We start from the raw sequence: 19,310 nt of genomic DNA on the forward strand, positions 1-19,310 counted from the left end.
CCTACCAGAAGTACTTTAGAAGTAGGTATTCACAACCATTTGAAAGGTAACGTAAATGTTGAAAAGGTATTGTTCACAACAAGCAAACGCGTTAATGTCATCTATTTATGTTTTCTCATTTTCATAAACCCCATTTCATAGAAAAATATTTAAAACAAAATACGCTTTGCCTTGAAAAACTTCACACCTTATTAGTATAGCATTCATTATATTACACATTGTTATATTTTATACATGTTTTTCTTCCACATTTCCCCGGAGTACTAGAATTCTCTTGTCTGACGTGAAACAGTTTTCCACTCATAGTACGGTGAATGCGTCGCACAAAACAATACTGGTATAAGATAGGTGGTTTTAAATGCTCTGCTTTCCATTCAAAAGGCGCAGGAAGTCGTTATACCTACCGACCACGTGTCACCCACATGCGCGGTGACCATGAGTTTTGTTTAAATGTGAAAGGTGATTTTTTATTCAATTGTTTTGAATGCATTATGTTTGTCAGTTTTTCATTATAAATCTAAAAAACTTTTTTATCTGCTTAACTCATCAACAGAAAAAAAACAGTTAAAAAGATATTATCTAAGATGTAAGACTGCATTCATTTTATAACTACACTTGCTTGACTACAGCTTCGATCGTGTAATAATAAAATAAATAAAGCCCATTTACGCTTTTCCAATCCAATCTACCTTTTCACCTTTTGCTGTTGTCACGTGATTATATGATATATTATATCCTGCAATTATAAAGATTAATGAATTATTAGCAATAATTAAAACTATTGTTTAGTTGTATAGTCCTTCTAAATAATAAAAATTCCAAAGTCCAATTATTTCATAAAACCATACACACCCTGTCACGTAGTCGACCTACTTGTAGTTCACTATTGTCATGCATCAAATGACACTCTCTATGGCACATTAGGGAGGTAGAGAATATTTTAGTTTATACCATTTATTTTTTACAAACTTTTGCCGAGCTCGTTCTTTGTTTTTAGGAGTTTAAATTATGGTGGTTTCATGACAATACTGAATTATTATTGTTGTTTGTGTAGTTTGTTTTAACAGTCTGATTCTGATACAACCGTTCTTTATTTTTCGATACAAATGCTAACCGAGCTGAATTGAATGATGGTTGAATGAATTCCCGCTTCGGTTGATATATGGAGAGGATGATATTTCCAACATCAACTGTAAGTCTGTCAATACTGTCACTCAGAGATATAGGTATGAATTGGGTATGAACAACGAACGTCGTACTTTAGAGTTTAGAGGTTATTGAAGCTTTTTCTCTATAAAATAACGTATATTCATTTGAATACACAAAAATGTGTAAAATACTTGTAACATATTTCACCCTTTCCTATTTATTTCTTTAATTTAATTAAACAAAGCAAGCATTGTCTATGTTTCTGGCAATAAGCCTGCACTAAAGGGTATTTACGCAGTACAAAACGTACTAAGCTACTAAGCTATGACCATTTCGTGACCGCACTGTGCACCAGTTTTTACTCCTCCATTACCGATAAATTTTCAAAGTGCATGTTCAAAGAATTTTCATTGCTTCACTATTTGTAGTTGCTGCCGGCTTCAATTGTTTCTCGGAATGAAAAGTGGAATATGTATGACTTTCTCGATCTGAAATTCGTCAGGTGTAAAATTTTCGTTCGATTGGGTGTTGGTTGGTCGTTTTAATTGACAAAAAAACATGTTGAATTTGACATTTTTTGTTTAATGGCATTCAAATGCTTTTATGAATATAAATTTATAAAGAACTAGCGGTCCGCCCCGGCTTCGCCCGTGGTACATATTAACGTTTTCTCATAAGAACCATCCTCGTACTTCAAGGAATATAATAAAAAAAGAATTATCGAAATCGGTTCAGCCGTTCTCGAGTTATGGAATTACAACGAAAAGTGGCATTGATTTTTATATATTAGAATATAAAAAATTCGATAACGAGGTGCGAAAGGATGAGGGTTCGAGTCCGGCCTCATGATTATCTATTCTTTATAAATTTATAAAAAAAATATGATTACTTGGAGCTTTCGTAAATGTCTAGACAATGTTTTATGATTTTCTTTTTAGGGTGCTAAGTATATTGCTTGCAAAACACCGTTTGCAATATCAGATAATTTTTCCTGAATAATATGCATATTCTTAAATTATCTAACTTCTGTTTGCATCTTCCTTCTATCGTTCTATTTGATTAGTATCAATATGACTGAAATAGTGTAATAAAAAATAAAATGATATCAAATAGCACAGTAAGAATCATTCATAGCAAGTAGAAAATACTTATTTTAATCATCGTAGAATAATCAATCAGCACAAAAGAAAATGAGTTGTTAATTCTACCGACATATTATCGATTATTAAATTTTCTAGGTAATACAAACTGCTTGAAGCGTCTACAATGAAATACTAATTGGAAACACTAAGTAGGTCAATTAGGATGTACCTAGAATAGATGCCTTGCATACCTATACCTCAATTAGGTTACTTATATGTTAATTACATGAATATAGCTTAGAACAGAATGGATTAATTATTTAGTACAATACGCTATAATTATATTGGTCATTGTATTGAACTGTAAATGTGATATAAATATCTATTTTATTATTGTTGACTCAGATTAATTATAATAGCCTATAACAAGGCGATTTTCTTATGTAGTCAGCATAACAACATCTACTTTCATAAGGTTTCACGAAGAATAATTTCAAAACATTATCATACCCTATCTTTTTCACTATAATCATTAGATATAGGCCACAAAAAATGTATTCATTCTATAAAAAAATACAATAACTTCGAAGACATTCTCTACGCCCGCGCCGATCTCTATTGATATCTCTACGGAATTTATCTTTATATAGTTTCCATTGTAAATACCAATACAAAATGAGTAATGTTCACATAATTTATCTCATATTTATAAAAACTGTTAATCTTAATCTTTATTTGGAACTCAATAACCAATATCTTACAGAAAGGGTCTCGAAAACTTGGTATTTGTTTTGATATATCTCTTGCCCTACGAAGACCCTTCATAAAGTATGAAGAAAAATATTTATTTTCTGGCAGCGGTACCTCGTGTTATTGTAAGTTTGTTATTGGAATTTGATTCATGTTCTATATTACATATGAATATAGCCAATAAGATTATGTTCACGTACATTTTACAATGTAAGAATTATGGACTAGCTATGCTCCGAAGTTTTTCCTGCAGTGCTCCGCTGCTGTTGGTTTTAGCGAGATATAGCCTTCCTCGATGAATGGGCTATCTAACACCGAAAGCATTTTTCAAATCGGACCAGTATTTCCCGAGAGAGTTTGCGCGTTCAAACAAACAAACAAACTCTTCAGCTTTATAATATTAGTATATGGATTGGTATAAATCTATAGTAATGCTAATAAACTAACTGTACCGCAACGATAAAAGTCATCAATTATTATTAGTCAAACTTCCAAAGCTATATAAAAAGAAAATTCATGTAAAATTTAAATGTAACATGGTTTCCAAACCGTAAATGCATTCGTTAGCAAAAGCCAATTTGAAATATAGCCCAAAAGGTTAATAACCCACTCGCAGTTGTCACGTATCGAGTTAACGAGCATCCCTATAACGTCAATAACATTTAAGTATATCAAGCCATTTCTACTTTTATGCGTAGCACAGTATCGACTCGGGTTACGCAAATGTTGCGTGCTTTAATTTGCAATAGGACATTATATATATATAACATTTGATAGGGTTTTAAATAGTATGAAAAGACGTATTATAAGGATAATTATTTATAACAACTTGTTTACGATCTGGAGCGTTGTTAATTCAATGGTTAAGCCCCCGACTTTTATCAGAAGGATTCTAAACTAGAATCAATAATATCAATCAATAAAATTCAAATCTAGATTGTTCTGTCCATTTATGTACACATTCCTATACCACTTTTCCAATTGCCGAAGTAATAAGTTTACATGAATTATATGTATTATAGACAGCAGATTATAGTCTATAGACAGGAGGGCTTTTGGTGACAGTTAATTTAAGTTGTATTGTTCGTTAATCGACTCAAATAGCTTGATGTCTAGCTATTATAATATATGAAATTGTCTGTAAAGTTAATGGACTACATAAAACATAGATTAAGTTTAATGAAGATAAGCGGACCTTAAAGTTCAAATAGACACATAACTTCCATGTTTTATTAGTTTACATCAAGTATACATGTTTGTAGAAGATAACATTGACTTGATACTGACATGTCACATTGCATTCAAATATCGACAACAGAACCACCATTCAAATCAATCGAATAGGTTATAATATTTATAGAAGATTCAGTCATAAATCCTAATAACTATGCAGTATGCATATGTAGTGTTAAAAAAATAGTAAATATAGTCAGAGTCGAGATCAAAATCTTGATTGGCACTGGCAGAAAAACAATATTTGTATGTATTGAAGTGCCTTTAGCGAACAGATCAAACGGCTTCATCCAGAAAAACAGGCTATATACGTATATGTATAAGTCAAAACTCATACAAAATATAAGGAAAAGTAAAGTTTATATTTTAAAACACAAGCTTTGTAAAACGTTCTCTGTAAAATATTCATAACCTCATATAAAAATGTAAAACGAAACTACGCTTTTAAATTGAGTCCAAAAGTGTTTAAAACGAATAAACTCATAACCAGGTTTATCCGACTATTAAAATATAGATAAAAACAGTAATCTCAGTGCATTTAAACCGGGTTGATGCTTTGAACTTTAAGATATACGGAAGAGTTATGAGTCGTCATTTTAACGGCATTTTTACGATTATAACCGCGGTTAACGAGACCGCCGCGCTGTTATCAACTTTGTTGTTACTGTTGTATTGAGCGTAAATTATTTATTTACACATCTTTTTGATTCCGTTTCCGTGCAATTCACATTTTCACACGATAGCCGTATGCCAAACAAATTCCCATTGCCCATTTCACCTCCTTCATCTTTTATTATCGGGACAAAAAGGTTCTTGAAGTTTCGACCCGATACCGACATATCAAATTCACCCCTTTCCGTTCAGTGGTTCTAATGTATCTGCATTACAAACCGAAAAAATACTTTATTTTTATGTTATATCAAATGTTAAAATGCGTTTTGTTCTTGCATTTTTTTAAACCTTATCTAAATAACATGATATAATTATAAATTCAAGCTAGATATTATTACTTTTAAATACTTTTTGAACCTCTGAAACCCGTAGTTCGTAGCTCCGTAGCTAACGCAAAAAACTGTAGAGAGTTACTCTATGCTAATTCTGTACATTCCGGGCAAAACAATATGTAAAGCGTAGCAAATCCTCTGTAACCATAATGCTTGCAGTGGGATTCGTAGCCGATAACGGGGGATCATGAGTCGATCTGCTACGCGTTCGGAGAGTTAATTTTTATTTATATTGAAGTGCATTTCAACGTGAATTTTTTATTTAAGAATATAATATAGTTATTAGTTATATGGCGGATGGGGGGATGGTCGGTAGTACAGCCTAGCTACGCTACCGGCTAAGTCCGAGGGACTCGCTGACCAACGACGGGTGTGGTCCTCCAGCAATATGGGGGTTGTGCGGCGGGTTAACACCCCTCCCACGTAAAAATCTTTATGTTACGAAACTGAGTACGAGAAATAGAAAATCCGATCCCAAAAACGACGACTTAAGGCATGGTTTAAAGGACCTACGATTAGCTACTTGGAATGTTCGCTCTCTGTTTCGGCCTGGTGCCGTCTACCAGGTAAATTGTGAGTTGCTCAGATACAATATAAAAGTGGCTGCACTCCAAGAAGTAAGATGGCCGGGCAAAGGAGAGTGCAATATTGACGACAACGCGATATTATTTTATAGCGGTAATGACGCTGGACACCATACACACGGTACTGGATTCATAGTCGCCAAAGATTTCATCCATAATGTCATTCGTTACGATGGTATATCCGACCGAATATCAGTACTTCGCCTCAAAGGTCAATTTGCTAATATATCCTTGGTAAACGTTTACGCTCCAACAGAATTAGCGGAAGACGAAACCAAGGATCAGTTTTACGAACAGCTTGAACTACTATACGACCAACTACCGAGCTACGATATTAAAATAGTACTGGGGGATTTTAATGCCAAAGTTGGACGAGAGACGATTTACGTTCCCACAATCGGACTACATAGCAAACATGCAATCTCAAACGATAATGGGTTAAGACTCATAAGTTTTGCTTCAGCCAAGGCTATGGTGATCAAAAGCACTATGTTTCCGCACAAGGACATTTATAAGGGAACTTGGCGATCCCCGGATGGACACACCATTAACCAGATCGATCACGTAGCGATTGATGAGCGTCACAAAAGGACCATCGAGGATGTTAGAACCTTTCGCGGAGCAGATTGTGACAGTGATCACTACATGTTAGGAATTAAACTAAAGTTTAGAATCAGATCAGTAAGAAAACACATACCAAAGGCAGACGAAAGGATTGATGTAGATAATTTAAAAACACAGGATATAAAACAAACATTTCAATTAGAGTTAAGCAATAGATTCAAAGATTTAGATACTACGGAAAGCATTGACAATGTATGGGATAAAATAAAGAATACCACAAAAGAAATTGGATTTAAAGTTTTAGGGAAAGTCAAAAGAAAAAAGCGAAGGAAGTGGTGGAACCAAGAGTGTGAAGGCAAAATGGTAGAAAAAAGACATTATAAGATCTTGGCAGAGCAGGACAGGCAATGGAACGTAAAGTACATGGAATGCGGCTCACAGCTAAAGAAAGCGATCCGCAGAGCCAAAAGACAGCATCTCGATGGCCTCATACAAAGCATGGAGACTTTTATACGCGCTGGTGAATCGAGGAAATTTTATAAGGAAATGAAAACCACAAAAAAAGGTTATCAACCTACTACGCAAATGCTGGAGGACGTTAATGGGAACCTCATCACCGACAGCGAGGATATTAAGTTGGCATGGCGAGATTACTTCCAGAGCCTACTCAACAGCCCACCTCCTCAAGCGGAAATCATCAGGGAGAAGGATGACAATTACGAAGATGTACCCCCTCCCACATTCGCAGAAGTGCACAAGGCAATTATGCGGCTGAAAAATAACAAAGCACCAGGTATTGACGGCGTGCCTTCTGAAGTGTGGAAGCAAAGTGGAGCGGTGGTGCAATCCAAGTTATATGAAGTCCTCAGAAAGATATGGGATGAACAGATACAGCCGAAAGATTGGAATACGGGAATAATATGCCCAGTCCACAAGAAGGGTAACAAGAAAAAGTGTAGCAACTACCGCGGGATTGCTCTGTTGCCAACAGCGTATAAGATCTTTTCGTACATACTGCTAGATCGACTGGAACCTTACGCGGAAAGAATTCTCAGCGATTATCAGTGTGGGTTTCGTCGGAACCGAAGCACGATCGACCAGATTTTCCTTATCAAACAGATAATGGAAAAGAGATGGGAATATGCTCAGAGCATGCACGCGCTGTTTGTGGACTTCGAGAAGGCATACGATAGCATTGATAGAGGCGCCCTGTTTGCTATCTTAAAGGAGCTTGGTATCCCAATCAAACTGGTGGATCTAATAAAGGTGGCTATTGGGGAGAGTAGCATGCATGTAAGGGTAGGTAAAGAACTCACAGAAGGCTTCGCGGTGTTCACCGGATTAAAACAAGGTGACGCCCTGTCACCTGTGCTATTCAATTTAGTACTGGAATATATCCTGCGTAAAATGCTTACATTGGATTGGGGAGTGTCACTGAATGGAAAGCATAAGGTGATTGGGTATGCTGATGACCTCGCATTGTTAGGTGAAACCCGCGACGAAGTGAGCGAAGCCGCGAGTATCTTGAAAGAAGAAGCGGAAAAGGTTGGACTAAAAATCAATGCCAACAAAACGGAATATCTCCACATGAAGCGGTATAGAGATACACGAGCCCAACGCCAAGACCTACAGGCTGGAGATACGACGTACAAAGGAGTTGCTAGTTTTCGATATCTGGGTTGCACTATAACTGACTCACATTCCAGGGAGGAAGAAATTAATATCCGTATCCAAAATACCCTGAAATGTGGCGCAGCTTTGCATAAGGTGCTCGCGTCCAGGCTTCTGAGCAAAAACACCAAATTACGTATATACAAAACGGTCATAAGACCAATACTTATGTATGGGTGTGAAGCCTGGACCCTGACCCAGAATGAAGAACGCAAGCTTTTAGTCGCCGAAAGAAGGCTTCTTCGCAAGATCTTTGGTCCCACCAGACGAGAGGACGGAAGCTGGAGAGTCCGAACAAATGCCGAACTTGAAAAACTAATGGCCGAGCCAAATATACTTGGAGAAATAAAAGCACAACGGCTCCGTTGGCTCGGTCATGTAGAAAGAATGGGTGAGGAACGAGGACTGAAGAGGGCATACTTGGGGCGACCCCTGGGCCGACGGCCGGTTGGACGACCTAAGTATCGCTGGCGCGATCGAGTAGAGGTGGACCTGCGCGTGCTACGAGCCAACAATAATTGGCAAGAGACCGCTCAGGACCGGGGAAGATGGAGAGTTCTCGTCTCAGAGGCCAAGACCCACTTTGGGGTTTCAGCGCCAGAGGAGTAGTAGTAGTAGTAGTATTAGTTATATAATTGCGGGACAACAAACGGTAACTATTGAACTGTTCTTCAAGTTATACACTTCAAGTAATAAAATAGATTTCAACAGAACAACCAGCGGAGGCCGTATAAAATTAAATCTGCTTCCTTTGTTCTCTATTGAATAGACCAATAAAGATTTACTGAAACAAAATTGGCAAACAAATATTCGAAGAAAATAAATTTTATACAATCTTATGAATCGTGAATCAATTTGGATCAATTTAATTTTGTCTCAAAGCCGGTTATTTAGATTGACTGATGATTGAATGCTATTATATGTTTATTATTAAATTTGAAACAAGCACGTTATATTTACAATTACCTTTTAGTGTTATTTATATCATTTACACAAAATATAGTTGAAATAATGTTGCTACAATAATTGTTCAGTCATAATTCCTCTAACTGACTACATATAGATACATGCAACAGCAATATATTCTTGTTTGTAAACAAACCAGTCATGTAAATACATGCATCAAGGACTCAAATTATATTCCCTTTGACTACGAAGCTTTATAATACCAAACAGTATGCATAACAGCACACATGGTTCGCATTTTAACTCACTTTTAATATTGTATATTCATTAAGAAGAATATTTAAAATTTTTGGATATATTTTAATACACTTATGCAACGGAAAAAACATTGAAATTATACCTTGATAAAGATTTTACTTTACTTCATATACAAGCCCACAATGCATATTTTGACAAATTACATACCTAGTCACACTAGTATTTTCTATAGATTACCTGTATCTACAAATATTTTCGAGAAAGTGGAATTAATAAATGAAGTAAAATTGTTGCTTGTAACGTTTAAAATATTTGTTTTGACTGTCTGATTATTCTTGTCATGAGTCTTCGGGGACTCGCTAACTTCACTAGGTAGGTACACATTCATCTAACTTCTACAAACAAACCCTCTTAGATAACTCGCAAACCAACTTTATAATGTGTTAAAATAATTACATAGTTTTACTGAAACCTAATTTAACTCAAAATTATTTTACTTGAAGGTTCAAGTTATCTTTTAAAAATTGATTTCATATAACTATACTACATACGTATATTTAGGATATTGAATACTTCACGCTCGAAATTACGAAATTATGACCCACTAGCTTACCGCCCGCGGCTTCGCCCGCGTTTTCAAAGGAAAACCCGCATAGCTCCCGTTCCCGTTGGATTTCCGGGATAAAACATATTCTATGTGTTAATCCAAGTTACCCTCTATATGTGTGCTAAATTTCATTGTAATCGGTTCAGTATAATTTGCGTGAAGGAGTAACAAACACACACACACATCCTCACAAACTTTCGCATTTATAATATTAGTAGGATATTCAATAATGCAAATCATACCCACAAACGCAGACTCATATAAAGCCTTCCACTCACGATATTATTTCCAATAATAATAGAAATGCGTACGAACATTGCATAAAGTGATGAATGTATGAAATAACAAAGAATAAGATTTGTTTGAATACCATTATATCCTTATACCATATTGTATTCGTTCCCTACTGAATAGCAATGGATGAATTTCAAATAGCATGTGAAATATGTTGAGATAACTTCATTGGCTTGTTATCTCTCTCTTTTATTTTATTTGCAATACATTACGGCGCGGCGGTTGATTGGAGGATATTTGAGACTGATCAATGGTGTCAATTGCATTGCTTATATGTAAAGGAAGAAATATTGTAATATCTACATTATCGACAATTGCATAAAATTCTAAACATGTTTTACATTTTGTTTATGGGGATTTTATTTCTTGTTCTCTCCACTTAATGGAAAAGTCAGCAAACATCACAATATTACATTTAAATAATATGAAGTCAAACTACTTACACTTAACTACTACTAAACTTTAACTTGAGTTAGGTCATTTTCCTTGAAGGATCACTTGAATTATGTATTTACTTTTGTCTCGTGCGTTTCATTTCCTTGTATATTTTAAAGTAACTTACGCTCTGACTACCCCATATGTTTTGAAACACCTCGTATAATTACAGTTCCTTTTCATTCCCTTATCCTTTCAGATCCATACAAATCATCGCGCGTACAGTGCAACGAAACGATAGTGCTATCGCACACGCACCAGCACGCGACCGTGTCTAGCCCGGGCTTCCCGCGGCCGTACCCGGACGACGCGGACTGCGTGAGCGAGGTCCGCGCGCCGCCCGCACACACCATCCGCATTCACTTCGAGGAGCTGCTCACGGAGTACGAGCCGCAGTAAGTACTCCATAGATCACAAGAAAAAAATACCGTTTGATTACCTCCTCCTTTTTATGTCGGTTAAAAAGAGCATGAGCACACGTGTCAGAAGTGAAACTTCCTTGGCAAGATTGAAATATACCTAAATAACGTGACCTTTAAATGTTAAGAAGTTTTAATACAACCTTCGCCAAAGAGACTTGTAATTTTACTAAATTAGGGTACTTGGGTGAGTGCAAACGGGCCACTGATCTCAGCCACTGGTGGTCAGCAACAAACATTTACACATTTTTTTCATTTTTTCACGGATTCGATAGAAATTGCTAAGTCATCATATTGTAATATCGTAAGACCCCGATTTTACATATCCTGAAATTAAAGAATATTAACCTTCGATTAAAATGTAGAACATGGGATACACGTGCAATGATTGTATTAATGAATAAAATGATAATTTTATTCATTTATTTTCTTTAAAATCCACGAGTCATGACCACTGACTGTTCCCGCATTGTTAAAACCATTTAAATCGAGGCTCATGAAAATATCGGATTCCATAAATATTAACAAGGAAGATTATTCCGGACTATAATATGTGGTTACATACAATTGTGTAATTTAAAATAAATAAATAAATAAATCATTTATTTCACTTAAAACATTTTACAAATTAGAGCGACCCAGGCTCCTAAGATAGTAAGAACTGTTTTTCAGGAGCCTGTGTCTTCCATTTACAGTTACACGACACGAAAAAAAAATCAGAGACAATTCAAATAAAATCAAAAATAAATTAAAAATTTACGTGTAATTAAAACTATAAAAAATCAATAACAAATAAGTACAAACAGCAAAACAAAAAACAAAATGTGTCTAGGTTACTCATTACAAATAAAGCACGTCCAAATGATTTACATATTATCTCATCGAAATGTTATCAATAAAATAAAACATGCTGCGAATAACGACGAATATTATTTACGTAATAATTGCGAAGATTAATTAATTTAGTAAACTTTATAATTAATTTCATTACACACGTTAATTTGTGGATGTTATACATTTAACTCGTATTTATTATAATCATGCAAACGTAGATAATTAGATAAAATTGAATTCATAATAACTTTTAAATCGAATTATAATCATTTCAATTAAAATTTTTGGATGGCTTATAATAGTAGACTACGTGTATACTGTATTTTCCATACCACTCTATTACATATGTAATTCACTAGAAAAGCAGTATGTTCCTCAATTAATTTCCCAGGAATTTTTAGTTACCAGCTTTCTTAATTGGTTTAGGTATAGAGGACTTTCATTCCCTGTCAAATAAGGACTTTATTTATGGCTAGTCTTTTTAAAATCGAAGTCAATAACAGCAGTACTCACTGCCATAAGAATATGTCTTATGAGTTATGAATTCCAGACGCCTTCCCAGTATAATTAAGGTGTCCATTTTCTTAACTAGTAAATAGCTTTCTAATCCGTGTTAAATTAAAACTGTATTTAAGGCCATTCAGCAACTAAAATCAAAATCTTCCAGCTATAGCGCTCACTACCACAGCAGAGATACTTATAGATAATATTCCAGGCGTCTTCTCAGTTCATTTGATGCAAGTATAATTAAGTGGGACCGCCACCGTCTCGTTTCCGCGATGAATGGATCGGATCACGGTTGATAGGAAATTGAGCTTGGATTGGCTTACTCACAATACAGCTGATTTTACATACCTTTCAGCTTTCTTGGGGATAAACTTTATTTTGTAGTAGGAGGATACAATCTGTATAATATTTCAAATAACTTATGCCGTCGTTTTATTTCACGAATTTCATAGTAACCATTTCCTAAAAATGTTCAACCACCGTTAAATAGTTTTTCCCATTTTTTTGGGAAATCCGTACGTTACTGATGTAAGGAAATATCCAAAACATAACTGATAGACACGATCAAAATTTGCTAAAAGAGATACAATCGAGAAGAGAAGAACCTCTCTATTTCTTCTGAGACAATCATCACCAATCAAACTGCAAATATGAATAATAGCTGAAAATTAAAATAAATTGCCAAGCAATACTTCCACGATAAAACAGAAAACTATCAATGTTGTAAAGTTTCGATCACAACTCCATCTCGACAATAATTCACTGATCGGTTTCCATGGCGGGCGGAAATTGCGTGGCGAGTCGCTTGTCTCAACAGATTGGATATAAATTGTCGATGTACACGATCCGCGGGAAATAAATCGCTCTTGTTGTGCTTACATCGGGCGGTATACATAATGGAATGGTTACGCTTTGTTATTGTCTTAGAATTGTTTGATGGAGTTCGAGTTTAATGTTTAGATAATAGAATGCTTTAGAACGTTGGATATACTTCAACAATATGGAGAATTTTCAACACATAGTAAAAACTTAACACACAGGGTATTTTAATGCCAGTTGAGTTCGAAGCATTAATAGAATAAACGAAGGGATACTTTCATTTTTCAAAAGGTAAACAAACAGAGGTCATGGGACGCAATGCAAAAGTACTTAGGAAAAAAATAAGCCAATTCATGACAAAGAAATAGCAACACACTGAAATAACAACAGCAATCTATTTTGAATAACTAAAGAGTTAAGAGAGCACACAAAACAATTCCTTCGTAATAACAAAAACTATTGCAGTAACATTTGCACCACACATTCAAGTTATCGCCTGTCATCACGATACGGTTCCCGAGACACGTGGAGGCAACTAGACGGATTGTTACCCATCCCTGGAGATAAATCAATCGACCCCCGTCTTTGGGACCGTAGGATCTGCGTTATCGCTCGATCAAACTTCTCAACATTGGAAATTTGGTCGACTATATTAGGCTAGTATTGGGGTGTATTCTTGGAACAATACTTTGAGGCTTGAGCTTCTATTTCTTCGGTTTCACGCGCGAGCAAAATCAAGAATTTATACACATAGGTGATGGTTTATTCGAATGCATAATCTCTGAGTTTCATCCATATCGGACGAGTATTTTTTGCGCAAATTCTTTACAAATACATAATGTACTTACTTAAAAAACTTTCCTCTTTATAATATTTGTATTAATTAAACGTATAAAATAATGTAGCCACCATAATATTATGGATGCTTTATTCAAACATTGTATTGAACTCGTTAAGAGGATTAACATTCATTTATAAACTGCTCGTAAGCCAATAAAATATTAACTATTATAGTACAATTTTGCAAATTCAAATGCACGAAGTTTATTAATTATTTACAGTTTGTTTCATTTAACATAATTCACATGAGTTTATTTACAAACAAACTTAAATGCAGGCTCATTAAGTATGCTGTATGCAAACACGTACTAATTAGTTGCTATATTTTCTACGGAATGCTGAAATTACTGCTATTTTTAACGTAAACCGTATAAAAATATTTACAGAATACACATCCCTATATAAATTTACTGCTGCAGGACGTCACTATTATTAAATAGGCATTACAATAGAGAAGTTATTCAATACATTAAGAACAATCTCTTGAACTAAATTTCTTCCATCACATAACCACGCACGCCTCACAAATAAAACTCTCTAATCGGCCATTCTTCCATGTATTCCGAACGAATAGGCAATAATATTACATACCTCTAAGTGGGGTGGAGCTGAGCGGACATTTGGCAGGCTCCCGAGTAGCTGAGCCAAGCAAGCCAACTGTGAGCCAACCGTGAGCTATCTGACTCAGCATGTGATACATAGCCTAGATCTGGGTGAAGTTATCGTAAATCTTTCTATTTCAACCGAGTTAGCAATGTGTCTAGGTACGAATGAGACGTAAAAAGATTAGATTAAATTTATATGTATATGAATTTCATGATGATGATGAAGTGAAATCCTAACTTAAATTTTGCAACAAATTAAGTCCCGATTATGTGATACATTTTGTATATACATACATTCAGTTGTATCAGCAAAATTTCTAAAATTTTATCAAAGTTAAATCACGATTGAATAAAGAAATTCTGTTTTATAATAATACAAGAGAATACAAGTATTTCCTGATGACAGCAAATAATAATTGTTTATAAATAATAACTAAGCATAATATAATAATATGTAAACATGCAAACATCTTTGCGACCGCGACGCGGACGGTTGATTCGTTTTCCTTTTATGTAGATCATTTTTAGACAGGCTTAAAAAGTCATTTGACAGAACGGAACACTTTTACAAGTGAGAATGAATCTTGAATACCACAGACATCTAAAATTAAGTTAGGTCCCGCCTGAAAAATAATACCTACGGCGAATATTCTTTAAAAATAATAGGTAAAACAAACTGGAAACTGGTTCACGCAGAACTTTCAACTTCCAAGTTTCTATGCAGTCGTGGACAGCCTTTTACAAGTTAGCCCCTTGAAAGTTCATTTTAAATTCATTTTTTAATATAAAAAGTCGTATTTGTACTTGGAGTGTGCTCAAACTTCACGTCGTATGACTTTGCTAACGAAAAATTCAACTAAAATTTTTATGCATATTTTCCGTTGATAAATCCAATATTTGTGTGAATTCGGGTGTATCGTGGAGTACGAAAACTATATATTGATATATTGAGCCACTCATAACCATGAGTGGCTCAATATATTTCTATATTATTTTCTGTTTTGTTAATAGAAATATTGAAACTTTTTAAACCTCAGTTGTGAAAATGTGCTACCTGGGAACGTCAATATTATTATTTTGGGTTTTTAGTTTTTACATTGCGTTTGTTTTTTACGATTACTTGTATTTCAAATCCTGTGTTCAAATCCATCAACTGTATATCAAGCACCAGATGTTCACCGCGGTTTCACCCGCATTGCTCCGGTCCTGTTGGTCTGAGCGTGATGATAATTATAATATAGCCTTCCTCGATAAATGGGCTATCTAACATCGAAAGAATTTTTCAAATCGGACCAGTAGTTCCCGAGATTAGCGCGTTCAAACAAACAAACAAACAAACAAACAATCAAACAAACAAACAAACTCTTCAGCTTTATAATATTAGTATAGATTAAATCTAAACTTAATAGAAGCGCTAGCAACCTAAACCCTAAACCTAAACCGAGCCAATAAATTAGATTTTCCGCTCCGAATTTAATTACATCAGATTAATGCCGCAAGATTGGCTACCGGCGAATACGACACCTCATAATCACGCTCTTTAATAACTCGTCAATCCGCAATAATCACACCATTACTCTTTAAGTCTGAATTGGCACATCCAGCAAATTTAGCCGAGCCATTAGTCGAAGGACGCAGCTGTAAAAAATCGAAGCCATTACCGGTTTACGAGCGAGCGGATGTCTAACATGCCGTTAACTTACATTTTACTTCGGTATGATGTATTCGCCATGGTATCATCACTAGGCTTTATAAATATTGGACTATTATAAAGATGAGCAATGTGGAAACATTTGATCCGATCGATAGATCTCTTGATAGCTTTTTATGTAGTTTCACGTACGAATGTAGTCTCTGGAATTTTATATTATTTCTATATCTATGAAATATATAATGTACATATTATAGTTATCTTGTATCCGTAATAAAAAAATAAAGAAGGATAGAAAGTTTCCATAAAAATTATATATTGTAATCAGAAAGTGTCCAATTACGTCTACCACAAAATGTCACTACAGAAATAACTTAATAATCCATCACTCAATACACATTGTAGATACTATAAGGCACTCAACATTATTACCTTAAAATTTTATCATTCTTAAGTTACCTCCATTACAATGATCAAACATCACCTTTGACATTTACAATATTGGATAATGACACTAGAATTTTCAACCTTATGCCTCATAAAGACGACTGAAAATGACTTTAACAAGGAAATTCCATTTCCGATACAAATTACAGTAATATCCAAGTTCTGCATCACAGAATGCACGTACAAAACGGGTAAAACAACCGGCATAGAATCAATATTGTAAATGGAGTTGCCAAATACAGGTGTTTGTGTATGTGCGGTCGCGGTACGGGAGCCAGCGAGAGGAAAATGTTTTATGGAAAACATTTATCCAACTACAATTTTATTTCCTCAAAAATCACATGTGCTTCGGTTACAGAATTTAGGAATGGTCCTTCATAGTTCAGATAAAATCGTCTTAGGTTATAATTGTTCTGTACCAATTTTCATTTGTCGATTAAATAATTAATTTCTGCATTGACATTTATTTATTTATTTATTTATTTATACATTACAAATTAATGAATGATTTACTTTATTAATTTTGTATCTTCGTAAATTATTTATTGTAATGATACCACAGTTTGGCTCTGCGAGTCTTGGCTACTATGATTGTAACAGAATCGCATCCGCCTGTAACTCGAAGGCAAATCAGATGAGATGATATTACTTGGGCCGATATTGGGCCGGAGTGAGGTAACACGGTATTAGCCGGCTCTGTTATTGTGCCCTCTCTCCACTCGGGTACGGAAGTGAAGCAGGTGTTATTTATTCATGTTTTGCTTCGCTTCCGAACTGACGTCGAACAAATTTCCCATCTCCTCTGTTATAAAAGTGAAAACTGAAAAACAAGCGTAAAAGTATTTGGGTCCGAATTGGGATGAATTGGAAACATGGTCTGTAAGATTTCTTTTGGTGTTCGTTTATTTTCCTTGATCGAATGTAGCGGAAAATCAGACCTTTTTATGTATATCTGCAATCTTTGAGTTTGAAGTTCGACTTTTAGCCCTCGGTTGATGTTTTCCTCAAGATAAGGTTACCGAAAAATCGCTGGCCATCAAATTGTTATTACAATTGATGATAATATTACCAATTGCTGAGCCCTGTTTAGCATTCTTAACTTATAAAATTGTAGCAATGTCCTTTATATTTCAGCTGTTTAACTTTCTGATTAACTGGAAAAACTACTCACATTAACATTTCTAACAAAGAGCCGTAATCGACAGAATAGCTACAGAAGAAAAAGTACCAATTCGATAAACATTCCAGGCACATACATTTTATTGACATTGTATCTTTTAGTTGCAGTTACGACTTCTTAGAGATATTGGAGCCGAATTTAGAGAACAACACCGAGCATGGATCAGAAGACTGGACCGTTCAAGATCATCACTCGTACAGCTCAGAAAACGAGGTATTTGTTGCTTTTAGTATCTAATTTACTTCATTTATGTTGTAAACATGTTTGGACGTAAATTCTTTATCTCTATGAGTACTACCAATCGAGATAATTGAGTTTCCCTTCCTAAATTACATCAAATTGCTGATATTAATGTAAGAGTTCTTAATAAAATCATGAATTTTCGTATATATTTATGAATTTTCGAAGGTTATACTTTCCATTACAGTATTCAAAATCGACTTTTTCAGTTATAAAAGCCAACAAAAGCAGTTACTAGCAAGTCCCTAATCAAGTTACTAGCAATTTGCATACATTACTATTTACATGTTCCACTAAATTAGCCGTCAAATCGCTTCAATGAGCCAATAAAATGGGTAATTGTGACGTCGAGAACAGTGAACACCCGCTCAAGATTGTCCTCTACGTATGGATCATTAGCATATCATAATGGCAGTAATTTACTCAATGACTTTGAAACGGTTTGGGTGTCGCCCAAGTAGAGAACAAAACTAAGCGACTTTTTTATTTTAAACTTTAAACGATGCCAAATTTTTACAGTACAATTCTAATGTTCCTTAAATGCTAAAGTAATTGGATAAATGGGAGCGGAACATGTTTTGAATTTGGTCACGTTCGCTCTAGAAAATTGCGCGATGTAGGCAGTTTATTACTAGAATATGGGTCTGCCTAAAAATAAGAAATTTATGTTTGCTAATAAATAGGAAATATTTGATCAAACGGACATTATGTTATAACATGTATTCTTCTCATGTAATTTAAGCTAAAAACTGCGCAATAGACTATTTTAGTTCTTTTTATTTCAGATATTTTTCTTTATTCTGCAACGAATATCAAATAGAAATGTTCGAAATTATACAAAAACAGTCAGTGACATTATCCACAGATCGTCTATATACATTTTTCGTGCAATAAACGCCGACACAATAGTCGACTTGTAACATAAATATGCTAATTCCTAATTTCATTATATAGCATACCTACTGTAAAATTTTAGACAAATTTTCACTGATACTATGATAGAAAATATAATCTCCTTTAATTTTTATGTTTGTTTCTATTTTCTAATTGTTATTGACTGGATATAGTCTCCTGCGAGCATCGACGTACAATTTAAAGAACTAGACTCACGCTCAAAAATTGTCCAAAGCAAAACTCAGCTTTCGCGCGTAGGCAGAGTTATCTTATAAGCGATACAATAGACTTTGAACATTAGGTACTACCACGAGATAGATGTTAATTTCAATAATTT

At 34.8% G+C, this 19,310-nt stretch overlaps 1 protein-coding gene across 1 annotated transcript in view; it reads left to right on the forward strand.

The window, feature by feature from the left end:
- The window catches only part of LOC123694586, a 185,414-nt gene that overhangs the window by 142,691 nt on the left and 23,413 nt on the right, over window positions 1-19,310 (forward strand). The window contains exons 8-9 of the mRNA XM_045640053.1: window positions 10,737-10,932; window positions 17,941-18,052. Coding sequence (XP_045496009.1) covers window positions 10,737-10,932; window positions 17,941-18,052 — 308 coding nt within the window. The remainder of the gene's footprint in view (window positions 1-10,736; window positions 10,933-17,940; window positions 18,053-19,310) is intronic.

Source organism: Colias croceus, chromosome 9, assembly GCF_905220415.1.
Source record: "Colias croceus chromosome 9, ilColCroc2.1".
Taxonomy (NCBI): Eukaryota; Metazoa; Arthropoda; class Insecta; order Lepidoptera; family Pieridae; genus Colias; species Colias croceus.